Source organism: Mus musculus, chromosome 1, assembly GCF_000001635.26.
Source record: "Mus musculus strain C57BL/6J chromosome 1, GRCm38.p6 C57BL/6J".
NCBI lineage: Eukaryota > Metazoa > Chordata > Mammalia > Rodentia > Muridae > Mus > Mus musculus.
The window spans coordinates 132441633-132463051 of NC_000067.6; the positions used below are offsets into that span (position 1 = coordinate 132441633).

Below are 21419 nucleotides of genomic sequence, written 5' to 3' on the forward strand. Positions count from 1 at the left end.
CGTCTTATACTTATTGCCTACACTGTGACTAGAGTAAAGTGTGTTTCCTTCACTGTGTAATTGACATTTAGAAGTGAAGGGCAGGTGAAATGGCTTAGTGGGGACAGTGCCAGCTGAGCAAGCCTGAAGACCTGAGTTTGCTCCCCAGAACCCATAGTGGGCAGAGAGAACCAGTTCCCCAAGTTGTCCTCTGACCTCTATAAGCTATGGCACATGGCACCTGCACGCTCTGATACACACATCACACAAATCATAATAAATAAAGCTAAGTTTTAAGAAAGTGGAAGTCAATTCAGCCTCAATACTGTAAAATAATAAATAAGAAAACTTTTCAAGTGCCAATGAGAGGGAAAAGGGAGAAAACGGAGGTAAAGATGGGTAGGATTCTCTTAGTGATGGAGAGAACTCAAAGATCTGTCCTACGGAGGATACCAGACAGGGTGGACCTCTCCAGTCCTTCCCCAAGCCACACTGTGTAGGCAGCTCTGGGAGGTGGGATTATTACTAAGTTAGTGTATGTTGCTTTCCAAAACCAAGACACTTGCCACTTCCCAACTTCACCCTTAATACACAATTGTTTGCTGTTTGAGTCACAGAATAATCACCTGTCTTAGGGTTTCTGTTGCAGTGGTAAGCACCATGACCAAAGGCAGCTTGGGGAGGAAAGGGTGTGTTTCAGTTTACAGTTCTCAGGCCACACTCTATCACAGCGCGAAAACAGGGCAGGAACTCAAGGCAGGAACCTGAAGGTAGGAGCTGAAGCAGAAACCATGGAGAAGTACTGCTTACTGGCTTGTTCCCCATGGCTTGTTCAGACTGTTGCCTTATAGCACCCAGGCCACCTGCTCAGGAGTGACACCACCCACAGTGGGGCTGGGTCCTCTCACATCAGTCACTAATTATGACATGCCTCACAGGCTTGCCTTCAGCCCCATCTTAAGGAGACATTTTCTTAAGTATGGTTCCCTCCTCATAAATAACTCTAGCTTGTGTTAGGGTGAAAAGAACAAACAAGGAAAGGCAAGCAGGATATCATCCTTTATGGGACTGAGCTCTGGCAGTGTGCGGTGAGCAGGAGTCCCTTCCTATAAGAAGAGGGTTTTAGGATGCAGTCGGCCTTCGTCACTGATGGAGAGGTTGCTGCCTGACTTTTGCCACTTGATGTGCATGTTATTCTGGTGTCTTTGGAGTAACAAGCAACCTCCCTTTTCATTTTCCTAGTCTTGTCAGATTTGATGGTTAACAGAAAACTTTTGTGGGATCCATGACTTTGTGTAGAATGTATTCTACAAGAGAACTCTCCTATAGTGATTTAGGTGGAAATTAAGGGATTCTATCATCCTCCGAGTTCCTTTCCTGATTAAGGAGTAAAATGTTTACTTATTGCTTCAAACAGCAGCTTCAGATAAATGTGTGTGATGTGACCTGAATGGTAGAAGATTTTCTATGATGATGGCATGTGATTTTGAGCAAGGCATGTGTTTCTTTGTCAATTCATCCCACAGTTAGGTATTATGTGCCTTCTAAGTTATGAGCCCTGCTCTGGGTGCTAGGAAAGTATATAACCTTCAAGAAATAGACAGTAGAGGTCAGACTTTGGACTCAGGACAGCTCTGGTTCATCCAACTCAGTATTAGTATTTTCTACTCTGTGCCTTGAGAAGCCAGCACTGGCTTCCCCTCTTGTTTATACCCATAAAATATGAGTCATCCCTTAACCTTAGTCATATTCCAGAATCACAAAGCACATTGCAGTCTAGGTTGTATTGATTGTTGCTTGAGTGGCAGCCTGCAGCTCTGTGTGCCTCTGACACTCGTAGGAGAGCTGAGACCAGCTGCACAGTGACCTGACTGGGGATGGGAGAAGAGAGCACTATTTTTGTTTTCTGTCCATTTTGTTTAGTACAACATATATTTACAAATAGTCAGACATATAGTACCTTTAGCACTGAGGAAGTTGAGGCAGGAGAATTGAAAAGTTTGAGCCTACTTTGTGCTACCTAGTGAGTTTAAGGCCTACATAGAGCATATGTGGAAATCCTCCCTCAGAACAAAACACATCCCCTAAAATGAAACAAATATGTAGCAAGTTCCAGGCTGCTGTCTTAGAGTTTTACTGCTGTGAACAGACACCATGACCTAGGCGACTCTTATAAGGACAGCATTTAATTAGGGCTGGCTTACAGGTTCAGCGGTTCAGTCCATTATCATCAAGGCAGGAGCATGGCAGCATCCAGGCAGGCATAGAGCAGGAGGAGCTGAGAGTTCTACATCTTCATCTGAAGGCTGCTAGCAGAATACTGGTTTCCAGGTAGCTAGGATGGAGATCTTAAAGCCCACACCACAGTGACACACCCACTCCAAAAAGGCCACATCTACTCCCACAGGGCAACACCTTCTAATAGTGCCACTCCCTGGGTCCAGCATATTCAAACCAGCCAAGTCCCGAGAGTGAGCTCAGGGAATGTATTGTGCACTAACCTAGAAAGTGCTTCCCTAAAGTTGCTCACTCTCCAGTACACACAAGTCAGGGTAGCAAAAGGTGACTTGTGCAGAAGAAAGTGGGTGTCAGACTAGTTTTCCAACCAGAACATATCCCCTGCCATTTGAGACACAGGCAAACAGACTAGTTTTCCAACCAGAACGCCATTTGAGACACAGGCATAGTCTTAAAAAAAAAGAAAAAAAGAAAAAAAGAAAGGAAGGAAGGAAGGAAGAAAGGAAAAGGAAAAGGAAAAGGAAAAGGAAAAGGAAAAGGAAAGAAGCCGGGCATGGTGACACACACCTTTAATCCCAGCACTCAGGAGGCAGAGGCAGGCGGATTTATGAGTTCGAGGCCAGCCTGGTCTACAAAGTGAGCTCCAGGACAGCCAGGGCTATACAGAGAAACCCTGTCTCGAAAAACCAAAAAAAAAATTTTTTTTTTTCTTCTAATGAGTTGTACCTATGAGTGAATGAAGTCACTAACTGTTCTTCTTTGGTGCTCTTTCCTCTCTCTTCCTCTCTCCCTCCTCTCTTTTTGGCTTTTTTTTTTTTTTTTTGAGATAGGGTTTTTCTACATAGCATTCACTATCCTGGAACTCACTCTGTAGACCAGGCTGGCCTCAAACTCACAGAGACCCACCTGCCTCTCCACCTGGGTGCTGAGATTAAATGCATGTGCTCCCACAGCCTGGCTCTTTCTTTTCTCTTAAAGGATGGTGTTGGTCTTACATATGGACTTGGCAGTTTTGACTAATGGTTTTGTTATGAATAAAGTAGTCCTTTAAGGAAAACCTGAAATTTTATTTTAGAAAATTTAACCAAATAAACTTCTTCTGAAAAAAATTAATTTGATGAAATATATCTTTTACTTATTCTTTGACAATTTCATAATGTAAACAATGTGTCTTCATCATACCTATTCCTAATTCTCCCCTCTCGTTCTTCCTATACATCTAACATGCCCCCATCCCCACTTCATGCCCCACTTTGTAACCCATTTAGTCCATTAGTGCTGCCTGATCCTGGGCTGCTCACATGGCTTGAGTGAGTTCCTGACCACACTGCCATATATTTTCCAGAAGATGGCATTTCTCAGCACCCCTTTCCCATCCTCTGGCTGGTATAGTCCTTCTGTCCCCTTTCCTCAATGTTTCTTGAGCCTTAATGTGTGTGGGGGTTCATATAGCTATCCAGACACCTTCACACAATGTATCCCTACACATTTAGGACCCAGTCACATATTGTTAGCATTTTGACCAATAAGGAGTTACTTAGTTAATTGCTGGTTATTACAGAGAGATGCTTGTCTGGCTAAGACTGAAGCCAGCAGTTTCACAACAGACCAGTTACCAAGGCAGCAATAGTTGTCTTCCTCCTAGAGCCTATGACCTCCCAGCACGGGGCTCTCCCCAGGTTTTGAGACAGGGTCTCATGTATCCTAGTTTGGCCTCATACTTGCTCAGGCTTATAATACCAGCTATGAATTACTTCAAGTGAAATTTTTCTAAATAATATTCTGATTTTGAATTTTTGCTTTTTTCCTATAATAAAATTGACTGATTTATATCTTTTTATAATATATCTAGGGGCTGGAGTGTAGTTCAGTTGGTCTAGTGCTTGCTTATCACATAGGAAGCCCTGGGTTCACTCTTACGCACTGTAGAAGGAAAGCTTGGCAATCCATGCCTGTATTGTAGCACTCGGGAGGTGGAAGTGGGAGGATCAGGAGCTCAAGGGCATCCTTGACAACAAAGCAAGTTTGAGGCCAAGCTGGGATACATGAGACCCTGTCTCAAAAGCTGGGGGGATGTATATACTTAGAGGAGCTGTGGTTTCAAAACAAAACAAAAAACAAAACAAAACAAACAAAAAACACTATGCATAATATCTAGCTTATGATCCAGAGAGATTTCTCAGTGGATGAAAGCAAGCCTAAATTCAGTTCTGGAGCCCATGTGACAAACCAAATGCGCTAGCAAGCATTTGTAACCCCAGCGTTCCCATAGTGAGATGGGAGGCAGAGACGGAATTGAGCAGATCATTTAGTCCGGAGTAGCAGCACAGGATCAGAAACTAGAGGTCTTGCCTCAAGATAATGAGGAAGGAACCAACCCCTGCAGAGCCCTCTGACCCCATCATGCAAACATCCTGGTATATATTCTCATTCTCTCTGTCTGTCTCTGTCTCTGTCTCTCTCATGATTTTGCTACTGCTATTTATGCAGTTGTGTATTCCAATTTAAACCTTGAAATTTATCTATTCACATTTCTGAAAATGCTTCCCGAGGTGAACACTCTCATTCCAGCGTGAGTAAGCCAGGGCAGTAAGGGCTGTTCTGGATTGCAAGATGACAGCCATGCGTGTTTCCAACTGGAGCCCACTCCCTGCATTGGAGGCCTGGGTTTGGGTAAGGAGTGGATGGATTTATGTAGTTTGCTCACATTGCAAGTGAAGAGAGGCTAGGTGGCTCTTAGCTTTCTTGGAGTTCAAGTGACTAACTAAGATATCTTGTGACTTCCCTGAAAATAACATTTAGTTCTTTGTTGGTAAGAAGGTGAGGCCTTTGTGCTCTGTATAGAATGAAAAAGATGAATAAAACAAAAATATAGTTCAAACTCATTGGTGTCATTAGAAGACGGGTACCAGAGAGATGAATAGGCTAACTTTCCTGGGCTTTTCTTATCTAGAGAAGGCTGTCAAAGAAGGGAAAACCTCAGGATTTCATTTTTAAATATTTCTTGTCAGATACAGATACTGCAAGGGTAGGCAAGATGGCTTAGTGTATGTGTGTGCCTCCAGGCCTGACAACTTGACCTATGGTAAAACGAACAGCTCCTATTAGTTGTCCTCTGACCCCACGAGCACACACACAGTAAAATGTAAACAGAAGAAGGTTGCTTCCAGCCCAGGCACTATGACCCAGCACTTGGGAAGCAGAAGGAAGATCAGGAGCTCAAGGCAGTCATCGGCCATGTAACAAGTCTGAGGGCAGATGGCTACATGAGAGATCGCTTCAAAAAAACAGCAGAAACACTTAGGTTTGTCTTAGGTTTCAAATAAATATTCAGTCTGGTAATTGTTAAGGACTTAAACTTGAGCAGATATTGGATGAATTCTTTTAGAACTTTGTAAGGTGAATTCTGTAAGGGAACTCAGCAATAAGGTTGGTTTTGAGTTTGTAGATGTCCGAAGGCAGCAGGAATTTTGTGCCTAGTGACAGTTTACCAGTCTCTACTTACACCTCTGTGACTTAGTTTCAGAGCGATGAGGAACAACTGTACACTGGATAGAAATATACGCCACTCTTCAAGGGAGAGAGAGAAACAAGAGCAGAAACCATAGGATAGGAAAAAGGATTTATTTCAAAAGGGCCTTATGCAAACATTTTTACAAGTTTAGATTAAGATGAAGTTCTGTGCGAGTAATGCCACCACAGACACAAGTGCTCGGGGAAGGCGTGTGATTGCTTCCTCTCATGTGAGAGCAAACTTCAGGCAGGCAGCTGAGGGCCAGGCTTCCCTTTTCACTGCTTCATCATGGTTCTGTTTTTGCTCTTTGAGACAGGGTCTCTACATAGCTCTGCCTGTGAACTCCTTTGTACGCCAGGCTGACCTTGAGCTCACAGAGATCTGCCTGACTCTGCTTCCTGAGTGCTAGGATTAAACGTGCTCATCTCCGTGCTCAACTTTCATTCTTAGCTCTGGCTTCTACCTGTGTATTAGCCTGGATCAGCTGCCTTCTGCTGCTGCTCTCTCGCTAGCACATATACACGTAGAAGGTGGGAAGATGGGCAAGTTCAAAAAGCAAAAATTCTGTCTCATTTTCTCTTGCCTCACTCTACCTTCCCCAAAATATAAAGGCTAAATACTGGTTTGATGAACCTTAGTATCTACCATACCAAGTGATCATATTTGTGTGTGTACGTATGGAGTGGCATACATGTGAGCGTGCATGTTCATACACATGCAGACACCAGCGTGGGACTTTTGACTGTAGCTCTTAACCTTATTGCCTTGAGACAGGGTCTTTCACTGAACTTGAAGTTTGCCAATTCAGGGGGTTCTTGTGGCCATTACTGGGTTTTTATGTAGACACTAGGGACTGGAATTCAAATCTCATGCTTGTACAATAAGCACTCTTACACAGTGAGCCATATCCTCAGTCCCTAAGTGATCATATTGTTAATGCTGTTACCACAATTTAACTTGTCTGAGCCTTTGAGATATCTGCAGAATCTTGGAATAGGATAGAAATGTTTGGTGATCTTGACTTTTAATTTGCAGATTGATTTCTTGGTTTGACAACTGATTTTACTAAGGGCTTAGTTGTGTTAGACATAGGAATTCTAATAGTGAGTAAATATGGGCTCTGCCTTCAAAGGCTTTGTGGACTAATAGAACACAATCTCTTTCCTTCCTCTCCTTTTCCCTTCTGTTTCCTGTCTTCTCATCATTTTTTCTTTTTTACTTCTCTTTCTTCTTTCATCCTTTTTAATTTTGAGATAGGGACTCTCAAAGTTCTAGTACGGGTTGACCTGAAACTATATCCCAGGCTGTCCTAAACCTTTGATCTCTCTCCTCTAGCTCCCAAGTGCTAGTACCACAGGCATGCACCACCACGCCTGTCTGAACAAGACGGGGTTCAAATAAGTAAACTATGACCGTGTTGGATGTAGATAAGGAGAGCTAGAGTGCCAGCGATTCTCTAACAGGAAAGCCTGTAGGGTATGACATGCTTTACATGCGAACAGTGAAAGGATGCTGGAGTTAGCCAGGCCGGCAGGTGGGGATGGAGGTGTGAGATGAAGGCAAGGGGAAAGGTATAGGATGACTCTCCTGCTCCTAGTTGCCCTAAGAATCCATTTTCTTCCACTGTTTGTCTCCTTTTTGTAGGGGAGTCGATAGAAATTTACAAGAATGAAAGACAGTCAGGGATTCTTTTCATCTGAAATGGCTGAAGGGACTATAATCCTTTCTACTGATTTTTTTTTTTTTGATATATAGATGAATGCTTGCCTTTGTATGTCACAGAAGTGAGTATTAGGAACCAAGGAAGGAGGTGGACAAGTGACTGGGGTACACTAAAGCCCAGTTGCTCCTTTATGCATCTGGATTTTGGTCTTAGTGTAGGTGAGACTTAGGAAGACAAAGATGGGTTCTGTCCATGAAGTGCTGATCTGACCCCTTCTCCTTCTAGGAAGTGGACATTGTGGTGGCACCGTGCCCGAGCCACCGGCCCTCAGTAGATGTTCTGAGTGACTTGGCAAATGACTTCTTGCCTGTGATAACCTATGCACTTCACAAGGATGAACTCTCTGAGCGGGGTGAGCAAGAGCTTCGGGAAGTTAGACAGTATTTCTCCTTCCCCATGTTCTTTTTCAAAGTACCCAAGCTGGAGATAATCAGCTCTTCCAGTGGGAGAGCAGAGAGTGAAAGGTCACCACTGTATGGACAGCTGGTGGACCTGGGCTACCTGAGCAGCAGTCACAGGAACTGTGTGCCCTCTGACCAGGACTGTAAAGCTCAGAGCATGTTGGTGGAGCAAAGTGAGAAGCTGAAACAACTGAGTACATTTTCTCACCAGCTGCTACAGAACCGCCTAGTGGATGCAGCCAAGGCCCTGAATGTGGTGCACAGCCACTGCCTTGACATCTTTATTAACCAGGCTTTTGACATGCAGCGGGACCTGCAGATTACTCCCAAACGCCTAGAATATACTAGAAAAAAGGAGAATGAATTGTATGAATCGTTGATGAATATTGCCAACCGAAAGCAAGAGGAAATGAAGGATATGATTGTTGAGACACTTAACACCATGAAAGAGGAACTTCTGGATGATGCTGCCAACATGGAGTTTAAAGGTAGGTGCTAGCGAGCTTCTGGAGTGCTGGCACTCTAGGACTCTCTTCTTCGGGCTAGAAGTTGAATGCATTGATTCTTCAGGTCCAGTAGGAGGGCACCTTTAGTCACTGAGATGAGATGGCCTCTTTCGCTTTCATAAATCTTAAGATTCACTTTCCTTCCTTCCCGGGCCATTAGCCTAGCTTTTGGTAAATTTATCCTATAGCTGTCCACTCTCTACTGCCTGCCTGTATCCCTGCATTCCTGAGAAAAGCTTTGCACTTTTTTACCTTGGCTTTGTCAGCACAGCCCAGGGTGCCTCACTGTGTTGCTTTTTTGTCCCATGGTCTTATTTTTTATCTTCAGGCTGCTCCTGCAGGAAAATGTCCCAAAGCATGATTAGCTTTCCTGGCAATCCCATTCTTCACCAATGACTACTAACGCAACCGGGGAATGCCATTAGTCAGGGCTTTTGGTGTCTGAAGTTTTGATGCTGCTGGCTTTTATGCTAACGACTGTTTGAATCTCCATGCACGAGGTCTACCTTACAGTAACTAAAATGACACTTCAGACTTTTAATCATAAACACATATCCACATCATCTCGGGGCGGTCAAAATCATGGCAGACCACTTTAGACTTTGTCAGTGCTGTGTTTTACTACATGGAGTCGCTTATTTTTATTGTTTAGACGAGGGAATGAAAGGCTTCAAAGGATAAGCAGTTTACCCAAGGTCCCACAGCTAGTAAGGAGTAGAGGCAGGATATGAACTGAGTCTTAATTCTTGAGTGCATATATGAAAATATATAATACACATATTATATACATATGTGTGTCACACACACACACACACACACACACACACACACTCAAGAATTAGTAGATACACTATGTAGACCAGGCTGGTCTCAAACTCAGAAAGATCAACTTGCCTTGGCTTCCTAAGTACTGGAATTAAAGGAATGTGCCACCACACCCAACCCTTGAGCCCATATTTTATAGTTCAGTATTTACTGCTTAATCCAGCTGTTCTCAACATGTGGGTCACAACCTTTTTGTGTGACCTAAGACAATCAGAAATAACAGATACATTGCAATTCATAAAAGTAGGAAAATTACAGATATGAAGTAGCAATAAAATAAATTAATGGTTGAGGGTCACCACAACATGAGAAACTGTATTTAAGGGTCATAGCATTAGGAAGGCTGAGAACCTCTGTTCTTAGTTACTGCGCCTCAGCATATCCTTTATTGTCTTCTCTCTTGAATTTTCTTGTTTAACTAGCTGCCAAGAACCCATGAGTCCTCTGCAATTTTATATCTACTCATACTTTTGTTTTCTATACATTTTTTGAGACAGGATTTCATTGTCTAACCCAGACTGCCTTTGAACTTACAGTCCGCTTGTCTCGGCCTCTTTGAGTGTTGGGATATAAGCATTCAAACCACTCCTGGCTCTAGTCTGTCTAAAGTATTTTGATCTAATCAATCTACCTGACTTGTTTCTTTTGAGTCTCTACTTCATCTTTATTGGCTTCTTGTTCCTATAACTAGTATAACCAGTTCATCTCTCACTTTCTTTTAGTGTCGTGTTCTGAAATGCCAGAGTTGGAGCATATGAACTTGGAGTTGTTCATCATTTTATATCCTGCAGCAAAAAACCCCAAAGACTCTCCTTCTGTCTTCCCTCTCTCCTCCTTCTTCCCTCTCTTCTCTCCTTTCTTAGTAAAAATGAATGAAAATAGATCTTTAGTGGCTGAGGAAAGCTCACTACGAGGAGGTCCTCTAACGTGTCATTAAGCACCCGGAGCATCTGTGCTGGCATCTTACCCACATGATGACAGGCAGGTCCAGGTAGACAGTGTAATGTTGGTGGGCATACCAAGTTTAGTGCCTTTGATGCAATGTTTGGCTTAAATAGATAATGGAGTAACTGGAGCAAGCAGATCAAACGTCTGACTGCTGCCTGCACTGCAGGTTTGTGGATCTACACACTTAGATAGCTACATAATAGGTGCAATTTAATATCTGATTCTTGTCTTGTTCTGAGTCCTTTTGGGGTACCTTTGAAGCAATAATTGATTTAAAAGAGAGCTTGCACGTAATCTGGTAGAACCATATTTCTATTACCATTTGTCTTTGTAAATAAAGGTCATGCATGTATGCTGGGTAACATACTTTAGAAATATCTATGCTTTAATCTAGGTGTGGTGGCATATGCCTGTATTCCCAGCTCTCAGGAGACAGAGGCAGAAGAATCCTAAGTTTCAGGTCACCCTCGGCTATGTAGGGAGTTACATGTCAAAACTTTTTATGCTAGGCAAGTGCCCTACCACTGAGCTGCATCCCCCCAGAAGGTAAAATCATGTAAATAAATACATAAATAAATAAATAAATATATGCAAATGTCCATTTAAATATGTCTCCTAATGGATATACCTTGCATCACTTTCAGCCTATTGATAAATAGTTAGATTTTTGGTGATTTTCTTTTTGTTGTTACAAATGACTGAACTGGTCTGAGATTTTTGAGGTCAGAGTTCTAGAAAAAGAATTTCCAGAGGCATAGCTATTGAGAGGGTGTACATAGTTATAATTGTTGGTTGGTTTAATATGCCAGCAGTGTGAAATTTAATGAAGATCCCAAATTTAGAACTAGTGAGGTTTGTAGCTTGCTGTATTGCTTCCTGACTGCACATCTTCTCTCCCAGTGCCCACTTTGTCTTATCCCCAAGGCTGTTTCCTGGTGTATAGACTAGATCCATTAATATCCACCTATGAAGGTATTGTAAAGATGATGTTACACTACTATATAATGCTTGCTATTGTGCCTTTCGAATAGTTTTCATTAAGGGAATGGTGTTCTTCCTCCTCCTGTAACTGACCTAAAAGATAAGAAGATCAACAGACTTGTTTTAGATATAATTGCTCATTTTCAGGATCTTATTTAACTTAAGTAGCTGAACATTGCCTGGCCCTTGGTCATCCTAAGATTCAGAATTTGACAGCCAACCATATCTTTTCATAGCCACCATCACGGTAGGTGGCTGGTGATAACTTGGGAGGTGCCCTTATTTAGCATGTCTGCCCCATTCTTTCACAGCTAACTAGCATAGTCTCTGCCTCTGTAGATGTCATTGTCCCTGAGAATGGAGAAACAATCGGGACCAGGGAGATCAAATCCTGCATCCGCCAGATCCAGGAGCTCATCATCTCCAGGCTCAATCAGGCCGTGGCCAACAAGCTGATCAGCTCAGTGGACTACCTGCGGGAAAGCTTTGTTGGGACCCTGGAGCGGTGTCTGCAGAGCCTTGAAAAATCACAGGATGTCTCAGTTCATATTACCAGCAACTATCTCAAACAGGTGTGAAAAGAATGGTTGCTAAGACACTGTGTCACAGGTAATATCTGGGACAATTTACAGACAAGCCCAACCTCAAAGTAGCCAAGGAATTCCCTTTGAGATAGTCTAGTTAAAACTTCATTTTGTTTTCCTACTACATGGCTACTGCCTGAGGGACATGCTAATGAGCTGTAAACTTACAGATGATAAAAAGGAATAGAAAGTAAAAGAACATATTGAGTCACAAAATGGGGGTGATGAATTTGGGTTAATTTTGTGTGTGTACATATGTGTGTGTGTGTACGCGCACGCGCGCGCATATATATATATATCATAAACACATATATAATATAAAGTAAATATGGAATAAATTTGGGAATGTTTGGACTGCTTTATAATTCTTTGTTTGGGCAAGCAGAAGGAAGGAGTGGGGCACATGGTAGCCAAGACTGGGCTAGCCTTGAACTTGCTGTTGTTTTGTTTAGGGCTGGACTTGAACTAATTCTCCTGCTTCCACCTCTGAAGTGATGGAATTACTGACATGTGCTGTGTCTGGCTAGATTGTGGTTCTTCTTTTTTGTTTTTTGAGACAGGGTTTCACTCTATGGATCTGGCTGGCTGGCTGGGAACTTGCTATATAGAACAGGCTGGCCTTAGCCTGCAGTGATTAAAGATGTGCACTGCCACACCCAACATGGACTTGTTCTTGAAGTTGTCCAGAGATGGCTGTCTGCATGTGCTCCTTCATGTGTTCTCTTCCAGATCTTAAATGCCGCTTACCATGTTGAGGTCACTTTTCACTCGGGATCCTCAGTTACTCGGATGCTTTGGGAACAAATCAAGCAGGTGAGTGTTCCCCAGAGGGGTCCTGTCAGTCCATGATTGGCTCAGTTACATCGTACACTCTCCAATAGAACAGATTCTTCAAAGATGCTCTTAAAGGAGGGTGGCCATTATTCTGGTTTGTCTCTCTGAGAGAATTCTGTTAAACACCTAGTCTTACTTAATTACTACCAATGTTCCTTTAACGCTTTAAAAAGCTATACATTTATATAACACTTGATAAAGCCACAAAATTCTACATCATTAGGTTTTTTTCATCTGTAAAGACAGTAAAGACTCAGCCTAAATGTTTCCTCAAAACTAGGTATTAGTTGGGCGTGGTGGTGCACGCCTTTAATCCCGGCCCTCGGGCGGCAGAGGCAGGCAGATTTTTGAGTTCGAGGCCAGCCTGGTCTGCAAAGTGAGTTCCAGGACAGCCAGGGCTACACAGAGAAACCCTGTCTCGAAAAACACACACACACACACACACACACACACACACACACACACACACACAAAACAAAACAAAAACTAGGTATTGTTGGGGCTGGGGATGTAGCTTGGTGACAGATGGTTTGCCTCACATATGCAACACCACAGGTTTGATTCCCCAGTACCACAAGAACGAACAAGTAAACAAACAACAAAAATCCAGACAGAGTCGATGATGGTGGTGCAGCCTTTAATCCCACCATTGAAGAGGCAGTGGCAGGCAGATCTCTGTGAATTCAAGGCCAGCCCGGTCTACATAGAAAGTTCCAGGACAGCCAGGGCTATGTAGAGAGAGATCCTGTCTGAAACAAAAAAGCAAACACACAAAAAACTACACATTGCTGTTAGGGGCCAAGAGTGTGGGTCCTGTCCTGTCCCTGTCCCTGAACAGAATACATTGAGGGCTGCGAGCATTTAGATCAGGCTTACTGGTCGTTGGTGCCTACCTCTGGCTGAACTCTGGGTTTCAGGTAGGCAGTGTTAGAGTTGAGGTTGGATTTCATAGGCTCTGAGTTAGGGTGCTCCTGGTGAGAGACTGCAGAGAAGGAAGGGCATTGTTGGAGCTGCCTGGGAGTGCCTTCTCCTTCCTTCAATGATCTCACTGTCCTCATCTTGGCAGATCATCCAGCGTATCACATGGGTGAACCCACCCACCATCACTCTAGAGTGGAAGAGGAAGGTGGCCCAGGAAGCCATCGACAGCCTCAGCGCCTCCAAGTTGGCCAAGAGCATTTGCAGCCAGTTCCGCACGCGGCTCAATAGTTCTCATGAGGCGTTTGCAGCCTCCTTGAGGCAGGTGCGTATGTAGGAAAGGAGCAAAGCTGGGACAGTCAGAAAAGAGCCTCCTCGAGAGAGAAAGAGTATACCCTCTGCTACTCTTATAGTTTTCAAAAATTAGTCCAGTTAATTTTTGTCCATATAGCTGAGTGAGAAAGGAGCATGGAGGAGTACACACTTTCTATATGTTTATACAGTAGTTTAAGAATGAATGAAAGAGGAGTGACTTCCTGACTCTGTTCAGTTCAGTTATGTGCCCCACGTGTGTGTAAGGAAGGGGGAGAGAATGAACATATGCCAGGCATCTAAAAGGAGCATGACTGTTGACATCTCACTGCCATTGTCCTAAACATGTCTCGTACTCAGTTCTCACAGTTGTCAGCATGAGAGATTATTTCTAGGTATACGTGGGGAAGCTGAGGTGAGGGGCTTGAAAAGTCTTACATTGCCTTTTTCTGTTTCCCTCCTAGCTGGAAGCTGGCCATTCTGGCCGTCTGGAGAAAACTGAAGATCTGTGGCTAAAGGTTCGAAAAGATCACGCCCCTCGTCTGGCCCGCCTTTCGCTAGAGAGCCGGTCTTTACAGGATGTCTTGCTTCACCGTGAGTTCTTGCTTCTTTCCAAGTAGATTGGAAGTTGAGGGCCCTCTGGCATTTTTATGCCTGGCCTCCAAGAACCCCAGAGTTTAGACTCCGGCCTCCTTGCAAAGCTGCCTCAGCACTTAGTGCTGGTTTTGAATTCCTGTTTGGTTCTGCTGCTTATGTAATGTGAACAACACGATCAAAGTTAAGTCATCCAACTTGGTTAGAATACACTGAATTTCTTTCTATTGCATGACTGCATGATTACAACTTCTGGCCTCTAGGCAGGACTGCATCTAAGAATCTAAAGAGAATGCTTGGTAAGTCTCTATCCCATCTGTCTTTATATCTTATAGGTAAACCTAAATTAGGACAGGAACTAGGCCGGGGCCAATATGGTGTGGTATACCTGTGTGACAACTGGGGGGGACACTTCCCTTGTGCCCTCAAATCAGTTGTTCCTCCAGATGAGAAGCACTGGAACGATCTGGCATTGGAGTTTCATTACATGAGGTAGGCCTTGGTTTCCTTAATCTCTCTGGGGAATACCCAAAGAAGCTAAAAGGCTGGGATAAGTTTCCTATCACAAGCTGCAGCATCCTATCCCTCTACACACAGATTGCAAAGTGTTCTACCTACCTAGTGATCTGGTCCAGACATGCTCTTTCCTTAGTCTTTTCCCATCACAATTCTCAATTGTTCATGCTGTTTTCTTTCTTAGTCACAAGGACTGTCAGTATTGATAGTCTTGGGCTTTTTAGCCTTAGTGGAGAAGCAGTTCTCCTTTCCCTCTCTCTGGACTTGGACTATGTGTGGACCTGGGATTCTTTCTTTTACATCCTGGTATCTCATGCAGAGTTAGAGCCCAAGTGTAGTTGCCAAAACCTCTTTTTCTCATAGGTCTCTGCCAAAGCATGAGCGGCTGGTCGATCTTCATGGCTCAGTCATTGACTACAACTATGGTGGCGGCTCCAGCGTTGCTGTACTGCTTATCATGGAGCGGCTACACCGGGACCTCTACACAGGGCTGAAGGTGACTGAGGCAGTCAGGGACAAGGGCCAGCTGGAGCCAGGCTCAACCCTTCCTTCCTGGACTTCATCCTTTCCTGTTTATTCAGAACTTCTCACTTTCATAGAAATTGGAGTAATGTGGCTTTACTGCCTTATGTATATGTACATATAATATATGTGTATATTACATATATTACATGTATATACTACATAGTACTATACATGTCTTTATAATAAATCTGGAGAGATTCCATACCCACATAAATGTACACACACCATCCATAACACGACATGCACAACATTTAAAAATTTAAAAGGAATTCAAATGGAGTTAGTTGTAGATACTGAGAGGCTCTGCATTCCAAGTATTCTAACACAAGTTCCAGTAAGATTTAAAGTGAAATCACTTATATGGGACCGAAGTTGTAGCTTAGTGATAAGAGAACTTGCTTGGCATGTGTGGTCTTGAGTTCAAACCCCATATCACCAGAAACAGAGACACAGAGAGAGAGACATGCAGTAGGGGCAGGCACAAAGTCATATATTAGATCTTTGTTATGTGGTCTTGACTTTTAAAAGTAAGTTGGGGTGTGCCACTGAAGAATTTTGTTTGAGGAAAGGTGAAACTCTCAGTCAACTGTTCAGTTTAAACTGTCATCTAAAAAAAACAAAAAAACAAAAACATCACCATTAGTGACTTCTCTTATCTGTCCCCTGCATTGGAACTCAGTAGGAGAGAGAGGCTGACCTTGAGTGTCTGGCCTCCCCTGTATGAGCTTACATGGAGACTTTCAGAAGTAAGGTAGAGAAAACTTAGAAATGTTTCCAGGAGTCACAAGAATTAGTGACATGAAAAAGAGACCCCAAGTAGTTCCCTCTTTATCTCAGGAACACCTGAGGTTTTTCTGTAAGCGGGCTAGAGAATCCCATTTGAGTTTTTGGAAGAAATAGGACATTTTTCAGAATCTGAAAGACCCTTAAGTAATCAGAATGACTTTGGAACTGGAACCCATAAACACAAACCTGGGCTAACCAAGCCTATAGAAGCAGTGGAAGCAAATCTCTCTCGAGGCTGTGCCAGAGTTGCTCTGATGATGGCAGTGAGATGCTGTCAGAACTCAAACCTCTTCTGCTTGGATTCTGGTCCTGCTGACCACTGCAGCCAGCCAAAGGCTTCCTTCTGCCTTCCGTCCTGTGCAGCAACTTCTTCCTTGTACCTCCCACTCGCTGTTCTCTCCTTTGTTGCCACCATAAGTCATTTAGTTCTCACAATTGGAAGTCTCTGCTGGGTTGAGGAGTTATGCTCTTGTGACATCCAGGCTCTTTTGTCTTTCCAGGCTGGGCTGACCCTGGAGACACGTTTGCAAATAGCTCTGGATGTGGTGGAGGGAATCCGCTTTCTGCACAGCCAGGGGCTTGTTCATCGGGATATCAAACTGAAAAATGTGCTGGTAAGATAGAGCTATATTTAGAGAGGACTTCCTACTCTCTGGAGGGTTTGTGTAAAAAGCTTTGATTCTAGGAATATTTACATGGAAAATAGGAGAGTTAGCACCATGGTGAGTAGACGGAGCCCTGGACTTAAGGACCAATCTCAACAGATGACCTTGTGTCAAAACCTTTTCCCTCCACTGTTGAGAAATTCTGTCTTCACAGAAAGGTTAAGAGTGGCAGTTGGAGACCCAGATACCCTTGTATCCTATATTCCTGCAAAGGTGCCCACTCAGTCATATTTCTATTTCTTTTCATGCATCATATGAAGGTAAAATATGTTAGCAAGTTTCTCCTAAGAAGAGTCTCCTACATAATTAGAATGCCATTACCACACTCAAGTCTAACATTGATACAGTAGTGTTATCAACATATATTCTGTTATTGTCTGTTATATCCAGTTGTTCCAAATATGATCTGTTTGGTATTTTGCTGTTGTTGTTTTTCTTATCTAGGATCTAATCCAAGGATTCTGCAGTATGTTTTCTTACCATGCTATTTCTGCCTTCTTTAATATTGAATAATCTTTGCTCTTTTGTTGGTCTTTCTGTTATTGGTATTTTTGAGGAGTCCAGGATTCTTACTATTTAGTGCTTTATCAGAGATGCTAGATGATAGCTGTCATGCATAAATGCACCTTACAAGGTCACATCACATAGATCATAAAGAATTGTTTGACAGAGTCCTCTTAAAAACATCTTTTAGGGTCAGTGACATGGCTCAACTGTGGGGACATAACAGGCTATGGTACCTGTTATTACATAGTGGAAGGAGAGAACAGACTCCTACAAATTGTCCTCTGACCTACACACACACACACACACACACACACAAAGCAAATGAATAAAATGTAATAATTTAGGAAAAAATACCTTCCAGTGTCACATGATAACACCCATGAAGTTGCAGTTTGGGGGAGAGAAAGATGGCCTGGATATTGTAGATAGAAAGATAACAGGCCATCAGGAACAGGAAGGGGCACATTTATTCTCTATGATCAATTTTTGCTTGTTTGTTTTTATATCATTGTTGTTCTTTCTACTGTATTAGGGTAGAGCCAAGGTCTTATATGTTGGTCAGGTCTCCCACACCTAACCCTTTATTAGAGCTTTAAGAATTAAAGAATTGCTTTGGTTGCTGAAGAGGGAAATCAGGTGCCAGCATGTTTTCCTCATTTTACAGACCTTCATTACTCGATCTTCCAAGACTATAGTGATCCCAGTATATGTCGGGGATATAAAGAGGAAAGAAACAACCCCTGCCATCAGGTTATTGACAGTATGGGGGAAGAGGACAATGACAGGAGAGAGTGTGGGATAGTGAGGTTGGAGGCAGGACTTTCTTAGGACTGCTTTGAGGCTGGGTGTGCAGACAAAAGGTGACTCTGACCTGCTGTTTTTGGCAGCTGGACAAACAAAACCGTGCCAAGATCACCGACTTAGGATTCTGTAAACCAGAAGCTATGATGTCAGGCAGCATTGTGGGGACACCAATCCATATGGCCCCTGAACTTTTCACAGGTAAGGCTAGAGGGCAAGGAGTAGGTTTGGCAGACTCCAGTAGTCTGCTGTGGAGTGCTTCCTTCAGGGTAAGTAGTGAGTGCACGTTAAGTCTGACAATGAAGAAACCAGAACAGAGGGAGAGTAAAGAGGGACGGAAGAAAGGAAGGAAAGTGTGGATGGAGTTGGGGTTAGTGCATGCTCTGATCTCTGGGTCATTAGCTCTCTACCTGCCATACTTAGCACTTATTAATCACAAAGTATTGGCTGAATGACTTCTAAATGATGGAACTTGTCATTAAAGAACTTATCAACATGGAGGTATGTGGAGAGGTAAGATAATCTGGAAGTGCTATAAGGCAGCACTAAATGATAAATTGCAGAGTTATGTACTGTTGATGCAGTGTGAAAGAACAGAGTAAGGTTGAAATGCTCAGCAGGTTTATGGTAGAAGTGAGATTTGGGGTTATACTTGAGGCTGGTCTGGGAAGATTGGTAGCGGAAAGGGAACTCTGGTTTAAGTGTACACTCTGGAGTAGGCAGGAGGGTTGGTTTCTGGTGATCCTGTCTTAATTGTAGCTGGTCTTTGCTACTTTGTGAGTTCTCAGTTATCCCACTCCTTATCCCCCTGGTTTCACCCCCTATCACTAGGTAAGAGTTAAAGGAGAAGAGAGGAGGAAAGGAGGGAGGGAGGAAGGGAGGGAGGGAGGGAGGGAGGGAGGGAGGGAGAGAGAGAGAGAGAGAGAGAGAGAGAGAGAGAGAGAGAGAGAGAGAGAGAGAGAGAGAGAGATATCCCTGGATCATGACTAACAACCACCAACCCTGCCTCTCAGGGGCCCTAGCATTTATATTCCCTCTATAAAGTCCCCAGGATTTCAAATATCACATAATTGTTGAACCTATCTGCAGCTGGCAAAACCACGCCTCTGCTAGAGCACAAAGCAAATCATTGTCAGCTGCTTCCAATAGTCCAAAGCAGCCCCATAGCCATAACCTGGGATTAAAGTGAAAGCACTTTTTTTTGTTTTGTTTTTGTTTGGTTTTTTCGAGACAGGGTTTCTCTGTGTAGCCCTGGCTGTCCTGGAACTCACTCTGTAGACCAGGCTGGCCTCGAACTCAGAAATCCGCCTGCCTCTGCCTCCCGAGTGCTGGGATTAAAGGCATGCACCACCACGCCCGGCGCACATTCTTAAAATATTTGTGTTTTTCCCAGAAAAAAAAAATTCTTGGGCTGGAGAGATGGCTCAGCGGTTAAGAGCATTTGCTGCTCTTCCAGAGGTCCTGAGTTCAAATCCCAGCAACCACATGATGGCTCATAACCATCTTTAATGCAAGTGTACATGCAGAGAGAGCATTCATATGCAAAATAAATAAATCTTTCTTTAAAAAAAAACAAAAAGCCAAAACTCAAAATTCCAGAATTCTCATTATACTTAATTTTTACAGCAATCCTTGATTGTGTTGTTATATTTTTAATGTCAGATTAGTAGATGAAATTGGGGCCAGTTTGATGAAGTAACCAACCCCCAAAACACCGAGGTAGAAGGCAGTGCATCTGTGATTTGGATCTAGGCCTTCCTTTCTCTAGTCCAACTGTGTGTCGTGAGAACAGAAATATCTGAAGGCTGAAAAGGGGGAAAGACTAAGGGAAATTGCAAAACAACAAATAGTGAAAAATAGGGCCAGAGAAATCTAGAGATTGAAAACCTTGTGAAGGGTTAGGGTTCTTGTGCAAGTGAGGAGGTGCTGAGCTTTTAAACAGGGGAGGGTGGCAAGGTACATATGCCTGGACCAGCTTTGCAGCCACTGGTGAGGGGATATGAGGGAGAAGAATCAGTGAGGTGACTAGTTAAGTGAAGGTGTGCACACAGCTGAAATAAACAGGGCTACAGATTTGAGGCAAACAGGGACAGTGGGAAAGCTTTTTTCTTTTACTGCCTTGATGTAGGTGATGAATAGAGAAGAATGGCTGGCATGGAAGACTGAAACTGAGCCATAGTGGAGGGGAAAGTGATGGCCAAGAAAGATGGGAGGAAGCCACAGGCTAGTCCTAGTGTTAACATGAGGAAAAATTTGCAATGCATTTCAATTGCTGTGCCTTTTTTAGATTTATTTATGTGTATGAATATTTTACCTGCATGTATGTGTGTGCATGGTGCCCAAGGTCAAAAGAGGTCATTGAATCCCCTGCAACTGAAGTTGCAAGTATCTGTGAGCCATGTGGATGCTGGGAACCAAATTTTGGTCCTCTGTAAGAGCTCCAGGTGCTCTAAACCACTGAGCCATCTCTCCAGCCTGTGAATTCCACTCATTTCATAGAAGTTGTCACCTGGCTCTTCATTGTTCAATAAGCAGAAGGACTAGCTGTTGTCCAATCCTCATTAGAGCCAGATAGGAGAGCTGTTCTTTTCCTAAGTTTACTTTATTCTGCCAGCTTAAATTCTTCTTACTGTTGTCTACCCTATTGCTGTGGTACCCCTGCTACGACCTTCTGCTACCCACCAACTCTAGACTCTTCTCTGCCTTTAAGATCTTTGTATGAGAGATAGGATCTTCCTGTGTATCCTAGACTGGCCTTAAACTATACTTCTGCCTCAGTCTTTTGAGTGCTGGGATTACAGGTGTCCACCACCACACCTGCCAGTCTTTATAATTTTTATTTTCTGAGTCCCACCCATAGTTCTCTAATATGGCCCCTTATAGAACTGATCTTGCAGACTGTCCCAATAAAATGAATGGCCTGATTTTCCTTCTGTTTTGACAAATTTTTGTCTTGGCTGTCTTAGCATCTAGCTTTCCATATTATAAAATGGGCACTACAGGTGTGCCCTGCCTTCCAGGCAAGTTGTGAAGAACAGTAGACATTAAAAGCTTTTCAAAATTGTGTAAGGAACCATAGACACAAGATGGTGGCTCACTATCGCTCGTCTGTCTTTACTGTAGGAAAGTATGATAACTCTGTGGACGTCTATGCTTTTGGGATCCTTTTTTGGTATATCTGCTCCGGCTCTATCAAGCTCCCTGAGGCATTTGAGAGGTGTGCTAGCAAAGACCATCTCTGGAATAATGTGCGCAGAGGTAA

General features: G+C 43.3%; 1 protein-coding gene across 4 annotated transcripts in view; it reads left to right on the top strand.

Annotated features, from left to right (window-relative positions):
- Dstyk (dual serine/threonine and tyrosine protein kinase) overlaps positions 1-21419 on the top strand; it is a 49571-nt gene that overhangs the window by 24244 nt on the left and 3908 nt on the right. For 2 of the 4 annotated variants that reach the window (NM_172516.4, XM_006529356.4), the window contains exons 3-12: positions 7680-8343; positions 11455-11687; positions 12429-12512; positions 13600-13776; positions 14228-14357; positions 14693-14849; positions 15237-15369; positions 16685-16798; positions 18244-18358; positions 21281-21415. In NM_172516.4, coding sequence (NP_766104.2) covers positions 7680-8343; positions 11455-11687; positions 12429-12512; positions 13600-13776; positions 14228-14357; positions 14693-14849; positions 15237-15369; positions 16685-16798; positions 18244-18358; positions 21281-21415 — 1942 coding nt within the window. The other 2 variants (XR_387156.4, XM_017319684.2) reach the window with 2 other exon arrangements.